The following is a 13,337-nucleotide window of genomic DNA, read 5'->3' as shown; positions in this document are numbered from 1 at the left end:
GTGCTTGTCGCCTGGCTGCGGGAATGTGTGGCATGTTTTCTCTGGCGCCTCACAGGAGGACCGTGCAGTGTTGCTGGGGCCTGTGCCTGGCGTGGGAAGGTGGGGAGCCTTGTTTCCTATCAGATGCAGGCTGTATGACTTGTACTAGGTTGGATTTCTGGCTTTAAAAACGAGCATCTTGTCTTTAATCTGTTTTTGGTTATTCTATTTAAGTGCCCAATTTGTGAACTGAGAAGGGAGGCTCATTTCCTTGTACAGGGAAACTCGTAACACAGAACGGGTCTAAGAGAATCTCCTTTAAGCCCATGTCTGCTTTCCTTGGCTCGTTTGCTGCTCTAAAATGATAGTAGCCTCCCCGGTCAGGATAGCAAATCAAATGGACACAGAAGCCCACGACACCAAAGGCGTGGAAATGCTGACAAAACAGCACAAATATGACATGGAGCATGGCTTGGGCTCCCCAATGGGGCTGTTACCATGGCCCCTTCCTGGTAAAAGGAGCAATGTCCCTGCCCACAGAATGGTAAGGAGTTTTTCTAAAAAATACTGATCCTCATTTCCAGAGAGAGCCCTTAGTTTCTTTTTGTTTTGTTTTTAAGAAGATGGTGGACAGGGGCTGGGGCTGTGGCTCGTGGTGGAGCGCTTGCCTGGCATGTGTGAAGCTCAGGGTTCGATCCTCAGCACCACATAAAAATAAGTAAATAGAGATATTGTGTCCACTATAACTAAAAAATAGAGAGACTATTTAAAAAAAAAGAAAAGAAAAGAAAGAAGGAAAGTGCTGGACAGCAGTGTTCAAAGTCCCAGAAGTCTTCCTTGGCCTCTTCCTGACCACTGTTCACCTTTCTCTGGTCTACAGTTTTAAGGTTCTTTCCTCCTGATTACAAAATGTAGGTCTATATTCACTGAAGGAAATTTGAAAATGCAAATTAAGTCCAAAGAAAAAAATAATGATCCTTTGTGTCTCTCTGCCAGAGCTCTTCAGAGCCAGAGCTGCTTTGTGCTAATGTTTCCTTTGTGTCTTTAGGAAGCCTGGTTCTCTTTAAAATATTTTTGTTGTTGTAGTTGGACACAGTACCTTTATTTAATTTATTTATTATTTATCTGTGGTGTTGAGGATTGAACCCAGTGCCTCGTATGTGCTAGGCGAGCGCTACCTCTGAGCCACAACCCCAGGCCCTAGTTTTCTTTTTATATAATTATCAAAAGTAAATGTGGGGGCTGGGGTTGTGGCTCAGCGGTAAAGTGCTCGCCTGGCATATGCAAGACCCTGGGTTCAATCTTCAGCACCACATAAAATAAATAAATAAAATAAAGGTATTGTCAACTACAACTAAAAAATATTTTTAAAAAAGTAAATGTGCAGTTATTTGCCCATTCCCTAATTGTTGTATACATAGGTAGTTTCTTTCTTTCTTTTTTTTTTTTTTCCCCTATTATGTACAAAGCTGTGGTGATCCATAGTACATTTCAAATCACACCTTTGTGTCATTTCCTTACATTAGAGTCCTGGTGCTTTTCTCTACTGGTGGAGAGGAAGATGACATGGGTTTTTCTTAGTAGTCCATTTATTTTTTATTTATATTCTTTCTCCCTGCCAGAATATAAGTGCTGCAACACTTATATTCTATTTTCCTTTGCTTTTACCCCAGTGCCTAGGATAGTTCCTAGGCATTTTAGGTTCCTAGGCCATAGGATAGTTCCTGTGGCATTTTAAGACTAACAATTTTCTACTTATCTTTGTTTTGTATACACACATAATAATATTAAAATGTGTTACATAATTGAGATCATGTTATATGAACACATTTTCATTGTTAATGAAATTGCAAATCTGTCATCATCATTAATCATAAAGGTAGAATCTTATACATTAATTGAATGCTTGTTTCTTGTATGGTTTGTTTTTCATGTTTTCCTGTCCACCTTAATGTGTTTTGGTTGGTTTGGTTTTGATTCTTAGGGGTATGTTAACATTGTGTCATATTTGCTGTAAATATTTTCGAAGTCTGTTATTTGCTTCTTAATTTAGTCCCCTTTTGGTCTTTAGATTGGATTTAGGGTATATATATTTTAAAGGATATAAATCTAGTAAACTGATATATAGCCATAGCAATAACTTCCTATTTGGGAAGAAATATATATTTGAATACAATTTTGATTTGAGTTTCTGTTTATTGGAGTCATGTGGGGTAAGGAAATTATTCCTTGCTTTATGTTGAGAGTCTACTTTGTAGCACAGATGTTTAGTGATTTAAATCATCCAATAATCAAAAAAAAAATTAAGGCTGCTTTTTTGAAAAGTCATAGCGTTTACTGTTAAGAATAATACATTTGTAAGTTTAAAAAGTAACAGCATGGGGCTGGGCCTGGGGCTCAGCAGGAACACACTTGCCTGGCATGTTTGAGGCACTAGGTTTGATTCTCAGCACCGCATGTAAATAAATAAAATAAAGGTCTGTCAACAACTAAAAAATTTTTTGTTGTTTAAAAAGTACTAGCATATCGGAATTTTTAAAATTTAACAAGTTTCCTTTAGACAGCAGTCATGTTAGTGGCTTTGTTTGCTGACAGTGTGCTGTTTATCTTATACAGACCTGGGTGTGTTGGACTGCATGATGGTCCTTTCACATGAATGAAACTGTTGCCATGAGAAAGAAAGGGACAGTTGTTGAGAATATAGCATGAATTTCAGGTGATGTAAGCATGAATGGGGAGTAATGCCCTCTTGGGAGAATTCATAATTGATAAAATTACCTATATTTGTTTCTCAGGGATGTTTCGAAAGGATGAAGAACTGACTCCATCACAGAGGGGCTTGGCTGTAAGGTTTGTGCCTTTGTATTATGTCCTGCCAGGTTCGTGGACCACCTCTGCCTAGAATATGCATTACTTGTGCGGCCAAGGCTTCTTGGTCCTTCTAGAGGGATCTGGTTCAGGAAAGCCCAGGCAAGCCCAGGCTGCTTCCCTCTTCTACCTCCCCGCCACTACACATTGCCATGTGAGACTAGCTCCCCTAGACCCTTGCCCCCGGGTATTCATAGAGTACACAGATCCTGTGGACCAGAAAGCTGTCTACTAAGTCTTTCTCCCTGGGACTCTTGAGTTCATTTAAGGCGGATGATAGTATGTCTCCCATGTAGTAATTATTAGTAGTAGTCGTAGCCACCATTCGTAGACCAGTAACTTGATAGCAGGCATTGGCCAAGACAGAATATTATCAATATAACACACAGATGCCACATTTTGAAAAAATGAAGGACCATTCAGATATTGCTTATTGTTAACTTGAGGCATTAATTCTGGCATAGGCTGCTTCTTCATTTGTTACCAATACTCTGAAGCATAATCTAAAGAATAGCTTAATGTCTGGCAAGGTCTGTCTCAACTAATATAGTTAGAGATCAGATACTCATTTTACTTAAAGAAAAATTTCCTATGGAATACTTATTCCTGAGTCTTCAGCTGGTAAGTACACATCTGCTAGCAGAATGAGATGACGTTTGTGACAGTTGACCTGTAACAGATGTTCCCCTTGGGTCCCAAGGAGCATGCCTTAGGATTCTTCTTATGTTTTCCCCACCTTTAAAAATGTTCTGTTTTATAGATAAAAGAAATTGTGGGATATATACATACATACATACATACACACACACACACACAAACATATATATAAATACATACATATACATATATATGAAAGAAATTGTGGGATATATATGTATACATACATACATACACATTGGAATGTTACTCAGCCTTAAACAAGAATGAAATTATGGCATTTGCTGTTAAGTGGGTAGAACTGGAAAATATTGTGCTATGTGAAATAAGACAGTCCCAAAGAACCAAAGACCGAAAGTTTTTTCTGATATGTGGATACTAATTCACAATAAGGGTCAGGGGCTAGGGAAGAATTGAGGTAATTTGGATTAGACAGAGGGGAATGAAGGAAGGAGAGGGGGCTGGAGGTAAGGAACGATAGTAGAATGAATCGGACATTATTACCCTATGTACATATGACTACATGTAGACCTGTGTAACACTACGTCATATACAACCAGAGAATGAGAGGTTGTATTCCATTTACGGATGTTGTGTCAAAATGCAAATTCTTCAAAATTAAAACCCCCCTCCCAAAAAGGAAAAAAATCAGCATAAAAAAAATGTTTTATTCTGATATTCTCTGTCTTGTTACCAGTACCCAGCTCCTCGAGGGCACTGACTGATGAGGTTAATTGGATCTGGTTCTCCAGCCTTTCCGAGTTCCTGGTCCAGCACCCTGTGCTTTGTTTCCCCTTTCCCTCTTGAATAGCCACCTGACGGATACCCAGACCTGGTTCAGTTCAGCTCTCCCCCTGCCTGAACAGTGGAGGGAGCTGGGGGAAGACCCTGGCTGTGGCTGTTTTGGTTTTGAATCTGTCACGGGCTGTCAGTGCCATCCTTGGTTTCCGCAGCTCTCACTCTCTTGTGACATTACACAGACTCCTTTCTCCCAGACTCCCCAAACTTTATTTTTTGGAGAAAATAAAAGCAGCTCTACTTCATTCTACGATCCCAGAGCCTATTAGGTGGGCTGGGAACATGGCTCAGCAGAACTGTGGACCTGCACGGGTGGGGACCCATCCTTAGCACCACAAATACACAAAGCAAACGAAAGTGCCCCTCAGAACCGCCTGAGATCTGAAAAGAAATTCTCTACTTTCTTTCCTAGAGCCAGGAATTAACTATCTGTAATCCACTGTTCACTTCCACACTGACTCTGCCCCGTTCCTCCTTTTTGCTCCCCCTCCATGTGGATCATTCCCACCAGCCTAAGGGAAGAGGCTGGCTTCAGGGTGTTCTTGTTTACATCCCCCCACCCACTTTCTCTCACCTGCCCCTGCAGTCATTCTTTCCACGTTGCTCATAGTCTTAGCAAATTTCACTGTTAGCTTGTTTTTTGTGGTGCTCAACCATTTGGTGGTAGTTGCCTGCTGACCCCTGAGTTTGAGATGCCCTCCTTGCCAGCCTTCCAGGATACTGCATTATATGATTTTCCTCTTCCATCTCTGTCCCTTCGTCTCCTGCACTGATGGTGTGCTCCACAACTCAGGCCAGATATCTCATGTTTTTCCAGGTGCTCACCTGCAGCCCAGTTCCTCTGCGTACCACCTACATGTTGCTGTCTCTCCTGAGCCCCGGCCTCATTATCAGTGTCTCTGCACTGACAGTGATAGCCGTGTTCAGCACAGAACTCTGGTCTGTCTCTCTTCCTTCCCCCACTCCTGTTTCTCACCATTGTTGCCTTGTAGTTAATTACAGTGCCCGCCATCACTGGTGCTTTCGGGGGGATTTTCTTAGTGTAAATCCACTTTACCAGTGAATCAAGGTCCTTTCGACTTGATATCCTCCTGCCTCTTAAACCTGACCATGGCTCACCATTCCCACTGCTCTCAGCCCAGCCCAGACCCTCATTTTTTACTTGGCAGGTTTTCTAACTTAGTCTCCCTATTTCCGTTTCTATTTTCTTTCCTGTCCTTTGTAGCTCCCTTTCCACTTAGCAGCCAGAGAGTCTTTGTGTGCTTTGGGTTATATTATTGCCTTTCCTGATGAAAACCTCCAATGGTTTCCCATGTAATTTAGAATAAAATTTCAGACATCTGACCACAACACATAAGGCCCAATAGGAACCCAGAGCACTACCACATTTCTTTTTTTTTTTTTTTTTTTTTCTCCTTTCCTGGTATTGCAGTTTGAACCCAGGGCCTTACACATGCTAGGCAAGTGCTCTCCCACTGAGCTACATCCCTAGCCCTGTTTATATTTTTTATTTTGAGACAGCTTTATTCTAGGTTGCTAAATCTGGCCCCAACCTGATATCCTCCTGCCTCACCCTCCCAGGTCACTGGGACGACAGGTGTGCACTACCATGCCTGACTTCAGTGCACTCTACAGACCACCCTATCAAAAATTCCTTCCCTACCCTCCTTTCACTTTCTAGCCCCTGGCATGTCCTTGATTTTCTTCCTAAGATGTATTACTGTCAAATTTTACACAGCATTATTTAATTGTCACTCTCCCTCTCCCCCAAACATAAAGTCATTAAGGACATGAACTTTGGTTTGACAGTCATCTGAAAACCTATCACCTAAGTAGTGATTTACTAATTAAAGTGATTCTTCCTTCAGAGACATTTGACAAGGTCAAGAGGCATTTTGGATTGTCTCAACTGGGGGGGTGGTGTTACTGACATCATATGGGTACGGGTCAGGGATGCTGTCAGATGTTCTATGTGCACAGGACAGTCCCCACAACAAGGAATTATTGCCAAAAAATGTCTGTAATTCTAGGGCTGAGAAATCTTAACGTAAGACCACACATAGCTGGTATCACGTCAGCATTGATGGAATAAAAGGATGAGTACTTGATTTTGTATCATAAAGAAGTATCACAGTCGGGCTTCAGTTCTCATTTTAATAACAGAGATTATGTCAGTGCACAAAACTACTCTTTCAACATGACAATTGAGTGGGAATCACTTCAGCAAGTTTCCTGGTTAAGCATTTCTCCTGTCCTTGTGCACTGCAAGACAGTACTTTGACTTGGTGAGATTGAGCCGTGCTGGGTCAGCCTGACCCAGGTTTGGGTCTAAAAGAATTGATGCTAAGAGTGGAGCTGTGCAGCCAGGGGGCATGGAGTATCTATGTTCCTCAGAGATTGCAGGTGCCTGTCCAGTGTTTGGTGCGGTGGGAAAGTGTTTTGTGTTAGTATTATGAAGGACAAGCCAATGGTGAATGCTAGAAACATTCTCACCCATCAGCTTTGAGCTCAAAGGGGAAAATATTTAAGATTCCAAATACTTAAATGTAGAACAATAATTCTGAAAAAATTATAAAAGGAGTTTTGGCTGTTCATCTAAACAGTGTCAAAGGGCAGGATGTAGTGTGTTGTTCTATAGGTTAGTTTTACATAAACATAATTCATTCTCTCTCTCTCTCTCTCTCTCTCTCTCTCTCTCTCTCTCTCTCTCTCTCTCTCTCTCGTTGTCCAGAGTGTGTTTTTAAGAGCGATCATGTCTCATTTAGAGAAAAGATTATAGCTTGTTCAAGAATACTGTTCACTGCCCCCAAGTTCTTCTTTTTTCTGTGATGGTTTGTAACTGGCAGCAAACAGTAGACTTGCTTAGTAGAACTGGTGTTAAGAAATAAACACATATGCCCCTTACTCATTTATATGATAACGTGTAGTCTGTAGTTGTCTATATTGAGCACTCACTTTTACCCTGCTGTTTGCATTGAGAACTAGGATTCTTGGTATACTTTGGATATCACATGCCATTTGGATAGGCCTCAAGGCAATGAAATTAAAAATGTTTTCAGATGCACTGGACTCCTTTGCCTTGTGGGCCCTGTGGTGACCCATCAGCAGATCCCACGGTTGTACTGCCAGAATTGATGCAGGGTGCGCCCCAAGGCCCCCCATGCCTTGCTTGCCCTCTACTTCTCCCTTGCCCTGATTGTGCACAGGGACGAGAGTGATGCTTTGAAACACAGATCTTTAAAACCCTCCTATAGTTTTTCATCTCATTCACAATAAAATCCATGGTTCCTACCATGACTTAGGAGGCAGGTCCCACATCCCACCTTTGTCCCCAGGTCAGTGTGCTCCAGCCTGTGGCCATCTTGCTGCTGGGCATGCCTTGCTTAGGGGCGTATCGTTGGCCATTGCCTATATCTGAAATTGTCACCACCAACACTCACACACCTCTTACTTCCTTCTGGTCTTTTACCCAAATGTGCCTTACAAGTGAGGCCTTTTGATACTTCTTTTTGTCTTTTATTTATTTATGTTTTTATTTATTAGCGATTATGCTCAGGAATGCTCTACCACTGAGCTATATCCCTAGTCCTTTTTATTTTTTATTTTTTGAGACAGGGTCTCTCTAAATTGCTTAGGGCTTTGCTAAGTTGCTAAGGCTGCCTCTGAACTCCTCACCATCCTCCTACCTCAGCCTCCTGAGTTGCTGGATTACAGGTGTGCACCATTGCAACAAGCTTCTGACTTCCTAATATTATAAAATACCACCTTCTCTTTGGAGCACTTAGCATTTCTGGAAATAATATATGTATGTATTTGATCATCTATTTTCTGTAGCTGGTAAGTAAGCTTCATGATGCAGAATTTTCATTTGTTGACTGCTGTATCTGAAGACACTGGAGCATGCTGGGCACATCCTGGTAGTTGATACCCAACATGTATTTGTTGAATGAGTGAGTAAGTGACTAGGAATAGATGACTCTTTATGCCATATTGTGTCTGTCTTAGGTTTCTTTCTCAATGAGAAATCTATGTAGAAATGTAGTTGCTAATACAGGTGTTCATAGAAACTCTCAAACCCAGAAATACTGTTGGGCCTTACCACATCCCAGTCTTTTAAGTTTTTACTGTGTGGGTGCAGATGAAAATTTAATCTTCTTTTATTGTGAACATGGTGAAAACAGAGAAGTAGATGATATTATTCCTGTGAAATCTTTCAAACGGTTTCATCTCACAGTTGCACGTCTTTTCCTTGCAGGCGCATGCCAAGCCTCCTGGAGTATGTAAGTTACAACTGTAACTTCATGGGCATCCTGGCGGGCCCACTCTGCTCTTACAAAGACTACATTACTTTCATTGAAGGCAGGTCGTACCACATGACACAGTCAGGTGAAAACGGAAAAGAAGAGGTGCAGTATGAGAGAACAGAGCCATCTCCAAACGTAAGACCACGACATGTATCTGGAGCCTTTATGAAAACACGTGTTCATTCATCTTATTTTAAAATGATGATGTTTTCACATTTTGAATTTCCCTATTTCTTTATAAATATTTTTCAAGATAAACGATTCTTCACATTATACTTAGTTGTGATGCCTTGTAGAAGTACAGTCATGATTAAAGAACAGACTCTACGTGCTGAATCCCTTAGTGAGAATGACGTGGTGTAAGGGTGTGGTGTTGTTTTACTTGCGAGCCCTCCCTTCTGGACTGGACCTGGATCACCTTCCAGGCTGCTGCCTTGGCCTGTGCCTTGTGATTCGCATGTAGGAAACACTGTTCTCCTTTTGTTTTCCTGCTTTACCCTCCTCATCCTAATTGTTGCCAGTCAAGATCTTGTTCCTTTTTAAATGCCTGCTTCACATATCGTCTTTTCCATGAAGCTGTTTCTGGTCCCTGCAGTAAAGTGATGCTAGTAATTCTCACTTGGCCGGGCTCTGCAAAGCCCTTCCCTGGCAGCTGCTATGCAGCCTTCCCAGCAGTCCTGGGAGGTGTTCGCTCTCCTCACTGCCTTGAGGGAGAGTACTGACAGGAAGGCACAGCCCTTAGACCAGGCTTTCCTGGGTGGCTGGAGGAGAATTGGAATTCAGACCCAGACAGCCTGGCTCTGGAGTTTGTGCTTAAATTGCCTCCCAAATGAATACAATTTTATGTCCTTTGAACTGCAGGGGTGTGTGGACTGATAGAGCATTTTAAAGAATGCTCTAAGGCATCCAGGCTTCCTATAGGCTTTTTCCCTTGCATTCAATCAAGTATTCCCTGGGAAATCATAGGCTAATCAGAAAGTTTGTGTGATGGAGGGGCTCCTGTGCTTCCTCTGCATGTGGCTTAGAGCAAAGGGTCACCACCTTTCCTCTCAGAGCCACCGACCTGCATGTGTGCAGGCAGCAAGGTGTGAGTGAAAAACTGTGGAACTTTTTGCAGAACTTCTTCTGTACCATGTGGCTCATTGTGTTTCGTGCCAGAAGGATGTTTTATTCTCCATATTTTTCATTATTGGTTAAGTACTAATTGAGAAATGCCAGATCAAACTAGGTTGGACTCAGACTTGATATTGGAATCTCTGCCATTGAGTATTATTTCATGTGTCCAGTCTGAGACTTAATCCTTCAGAGGCCTCACTTCTATAACAGAAAGTGAAGGTGATTATAGTTGGCCCTTGAGATCTGAGGATTCAAATGCAACGGTTGAACCAGAAATATTTTTTAATTGCATTTGTATTGTGCATGTCCAGCTTTGTCCTTATTCCCTCATCAATACAGTATTACAGCTATTTACCAGCACCTTGTAGTAGCTGTTGTAAGTCATCCAGAGATGACTTGAAGCATATGGGAGGATGTGCATAGCCTCTATTCAAATATTACTCCATTATATATAAGGTGCTTGTGTGGACACTGAGGGAGAACTGTACAGACAACTTGTATAAGTTTAGTGGAGAACTGAAAGGAGAATGGACACCTGGGGGTCAAGGTGCCGGACACTTAGTGATGGGTTCAGCTTTATCGTGTGAGCACATCAGTTAATGTTGAGTCCCTTTCTTTATGTCTTCCCCACTTTAGGGAGTATCTGAAGAGCAAGGAATTTTGTAAAATATTTGAAAAAATATTAAGAACTGTAAACATGTGAGTGTAGTAGTGAATCAAACCCAACAATAATACAGACTTATATCACCTCACTTTATTTGTGTGGAATTTACTCTTATAAAATCTTGCTTTCCTTTTGGGCTATAGACATTATCAGAAGTTGTTGACAGTGGCAAATATTATTTTAAAATTTCTCATCATTTTAATATATTTTATGTAAATCCCATAGGCATATAGTTGACAAAGTCAAATAGCAGTAATTACTTATAAATCCCTCAAGTTGCGTTTGGAAGCTCTTTGTGCCTCCATGGGCTGTGCATACTCTTAGAGTCCAAAGTAGGATAGTCGGGTAGCCAGTTGGATCTTTGGTTGGTTCCTCCCAGTTGTCTTTATCTACATTAGTTAATATAGGACAAAGTAATAGTTGATTTTAAACGAAGTAGCAGCTTATCTCACGTGGCAGCTTGGGTGTCGCAGTCTGTGGATATCATGGTGCCCCCACGGAGTTTCTCACATTCCCTTGATCAAAATTAATTGTATAGTTTCACTCGGCTCCAAGAGACTGAGAGACGCATCTTGAGCTGGACTTGCCTGTGCCTAAGTGCCATTTCCTCTGCTCTGTGGAGGAGGGTAGCTCCCAGGCAACACTGGCCAGTCCCTCCTGATGTCTATGGGCCTTTGCTTTGGGGCTGTTTGGTTTCTAGAGTAAGAGATCTCCCAATCTTCTGTGCATCACAAACTTGACTGGTGGTCATGGAGGGAGGGGGGCAGGAGCAGGGGCAGAGGGTATCACTTGGGAGGTGGACTTTCTCCAGGCTCTCCACATTCATTCTAGCATCTTACCCAGCCTGCTCCAGACATGTCTCTAAGCCTGGATATTTCCAGCCTCCTGCTAGAAAGATGGAGGGGTATCTGCCTCTCTAAGTTAAGGCATCTTCTCTGTGTAAATCAGGTGTATATGGGGGTGGTATACACACACCACATACTCCCACCTTACGAAGCAGGTGGCTAGAGAAACCTGGCTAAAACTGCCTTTCCACAAGCTCTTCTCCCAGGTTTAGGCCTCCTGCTTTCCCCCCAGCTTTTCAAAGATACCCGATGCCTGCCCTAATTGGTTCTCACTGCTATCTATACCTCTTTGAAGTTGAGATCACATCTATGATACTTTAATTTTCCTTCCTTCCTTCCTTCCTTCCTTCCTTCCTTCCTTCCTTCCTTCCTCCCTCCCTCCCTCCCTCCCTCCCTCCCTCCCTCCCTCCCTTCCTCCCTTCCTCCCTTCCTCCCTCCCTCCCTTCCTCCCTCCCTTCCTCCCTTCCTTCCTTCCTTCCCCTAGACATAGTGCAATGGCCACAGTATTTTATACCTCATTTTTAGGCTAATATATAGGGTCTAATATATTTATCTCATCTGACTTTATTTTCAGTTTTTAGTTTTTCTCTGTTTTTTAAAATGCCTTTATTCAAATGCATAGGTAAGCTATTTGGAGACTGTGTAAAGAAAGAGTAGCCTTGCTGAGTGTGATGATACATACCTGGAATCCCAGCTATTTGGGAGACTGAGGCAGGAGGATTTTTTGTTAAGAGGCCAGGGAAACTTATCAAGATCCTGTCTCAAAAAAGAGTTGGGATGTAGATTAGTGGTAGAGTGCTTGCCTAATGTGGGAGCTTAGGTTTAGTTCCCAGTACAAAAAAGTCCTTGATCAGTGAGAATCCTGTCTCTAAATAAAATACAAAATAGGGCTGGGGATGTGACTCAGTGGCCGAGTACCTCTGAGTTCAATCCCTGGTACCACCACCCCCCCAAAAAAAAAAAAAAAGTCCTTGAGCCCTCAATACCACGAAGGAGCAACTAAGAATAAAATGAATAGTTTTTTTAAGAACTGCAAAGAATTTAACATATGCTTTTTGGGAGAGGCAGTGGGGGTGTACCTGGGATAGAATTCAGGAGCACTAAACCACTGAGTCACATCCCCATCCCTATTTTGTATTTTATTTAGAGACAGGTCTTCACTGAATTGCTTAGCACCTCGCTTTTGCTGAGGCTGACTTTCAACTTGAAATCCTTCTGCCTCAGCCTCCCAAGCCACTGGGGTTATAGGTATGTGCTGCTGTGCTCAACTAGCATATGCTTTAACTCTTGCGTTTGAGTTACTCTTTTGGCATTGTTACAAAAAAATATTAAAACATAGATGTTCTTTTACAAATTACTTGATTTGAATTTTACTTGGCTATTTATAGTACAGAGCACTCTAAATCTAGGTATTCTGTTATACATTTCTTTATTGGATATAGCTTTTTCCTTTTTTCACTTGTGTCTTTTCCTTCATGACCTGAATCATCTCTTTTATACTGAATGAGTTTGAAATATTCTGGTCTTCTAAAAATACAGAAGTAGTATGAGTTTTAAAACCACAGAACACCAAGAGGTCTGGGGTATAGTTCATTGGTACAGCACTTGCCTAGCAAGTTCTGAGCCCTGGGTCTTCTCCCTAATACTGAAAAAAAAAAAAAAAACACGTTTTTTTCACCATTAAAAGAGATGTGTATATTGTCTATTATATAAATAATGTTCATGAAATGCCTAGAACCTGGAAGGTATATGAAGCACAATAAAATATGCATATGTGTATATACACATAAAAATTTAAATACACGCACATAGATGTTTATATATTTATATAGAAAAAAGATACAAGTGGAAAAAAGATAAGGGAATATATATATGAATGTGTATATATATATATATATATATATATATATGTATCCAGATAAAGGAATATATAACAGAATACCTGGATTTAGAGTGCTCTGTACTTTAAATAGCCAAATAAAATTCAAGTTAAGTAATTTATAAAAGAACATGTTTATTTTAATACTTTTTATAACAATGCCAAAAAAAAATGACTCAAAAGCAAGAGTCAAAGGACTTAACAGCATACCAAAAGGACACAGCCAC

General features: G+C 41.3%; 1 protein-coding gene across 2 annotated transcripts in view; it reads left to right on the top strand.

Annotated features, from left to right (window-relative positions):
• The window catches only part of Mboat2 (membrane bound glycerophospholipid O-acyltransferase 2), a 133,886-nt gene that overhangs the window by 106,144 nt on the left and 14,405 nt on the right, over window positions 1-13,337 (top strand). For both annotated transcript variants that reach the window (XM_076833190.2, XM_076833189.2), the window contains 2 exons: window positions 2,775-2,829; window positions 8,558-8,741. In XM_076833190.2, coding sequence (XP_076689305.1) covers window positions 2,775-2,829; window positions 8,558-8,741 — 239 coding nt within the window. The remainder of the gene's footprint in view (window positions 1-2,774; window positions 2,830-8,557; window positions 8,742-13,337) is intronic.

Source organism: Callospermophilus lateralis, chromosome 14, assembly GCF_048772815.1.
Source record: "Callospermophilus lateralis isolate mCalLat2 chromosome 14, mCalLat2.hap1, whole genome shotgun sequence".
Lineage (NCBI taxonomy): Eukaryota > Metazoa > Chordata > Mammalia > Rodentia > Sciuridae > Callospermophilus > Callospermophilus lateralis.
The sequence above is the reverse complement of the archived record's forward strand: the minus strand, read 5'-3'. Positions and strand labels throughout refer to the sequence as shown.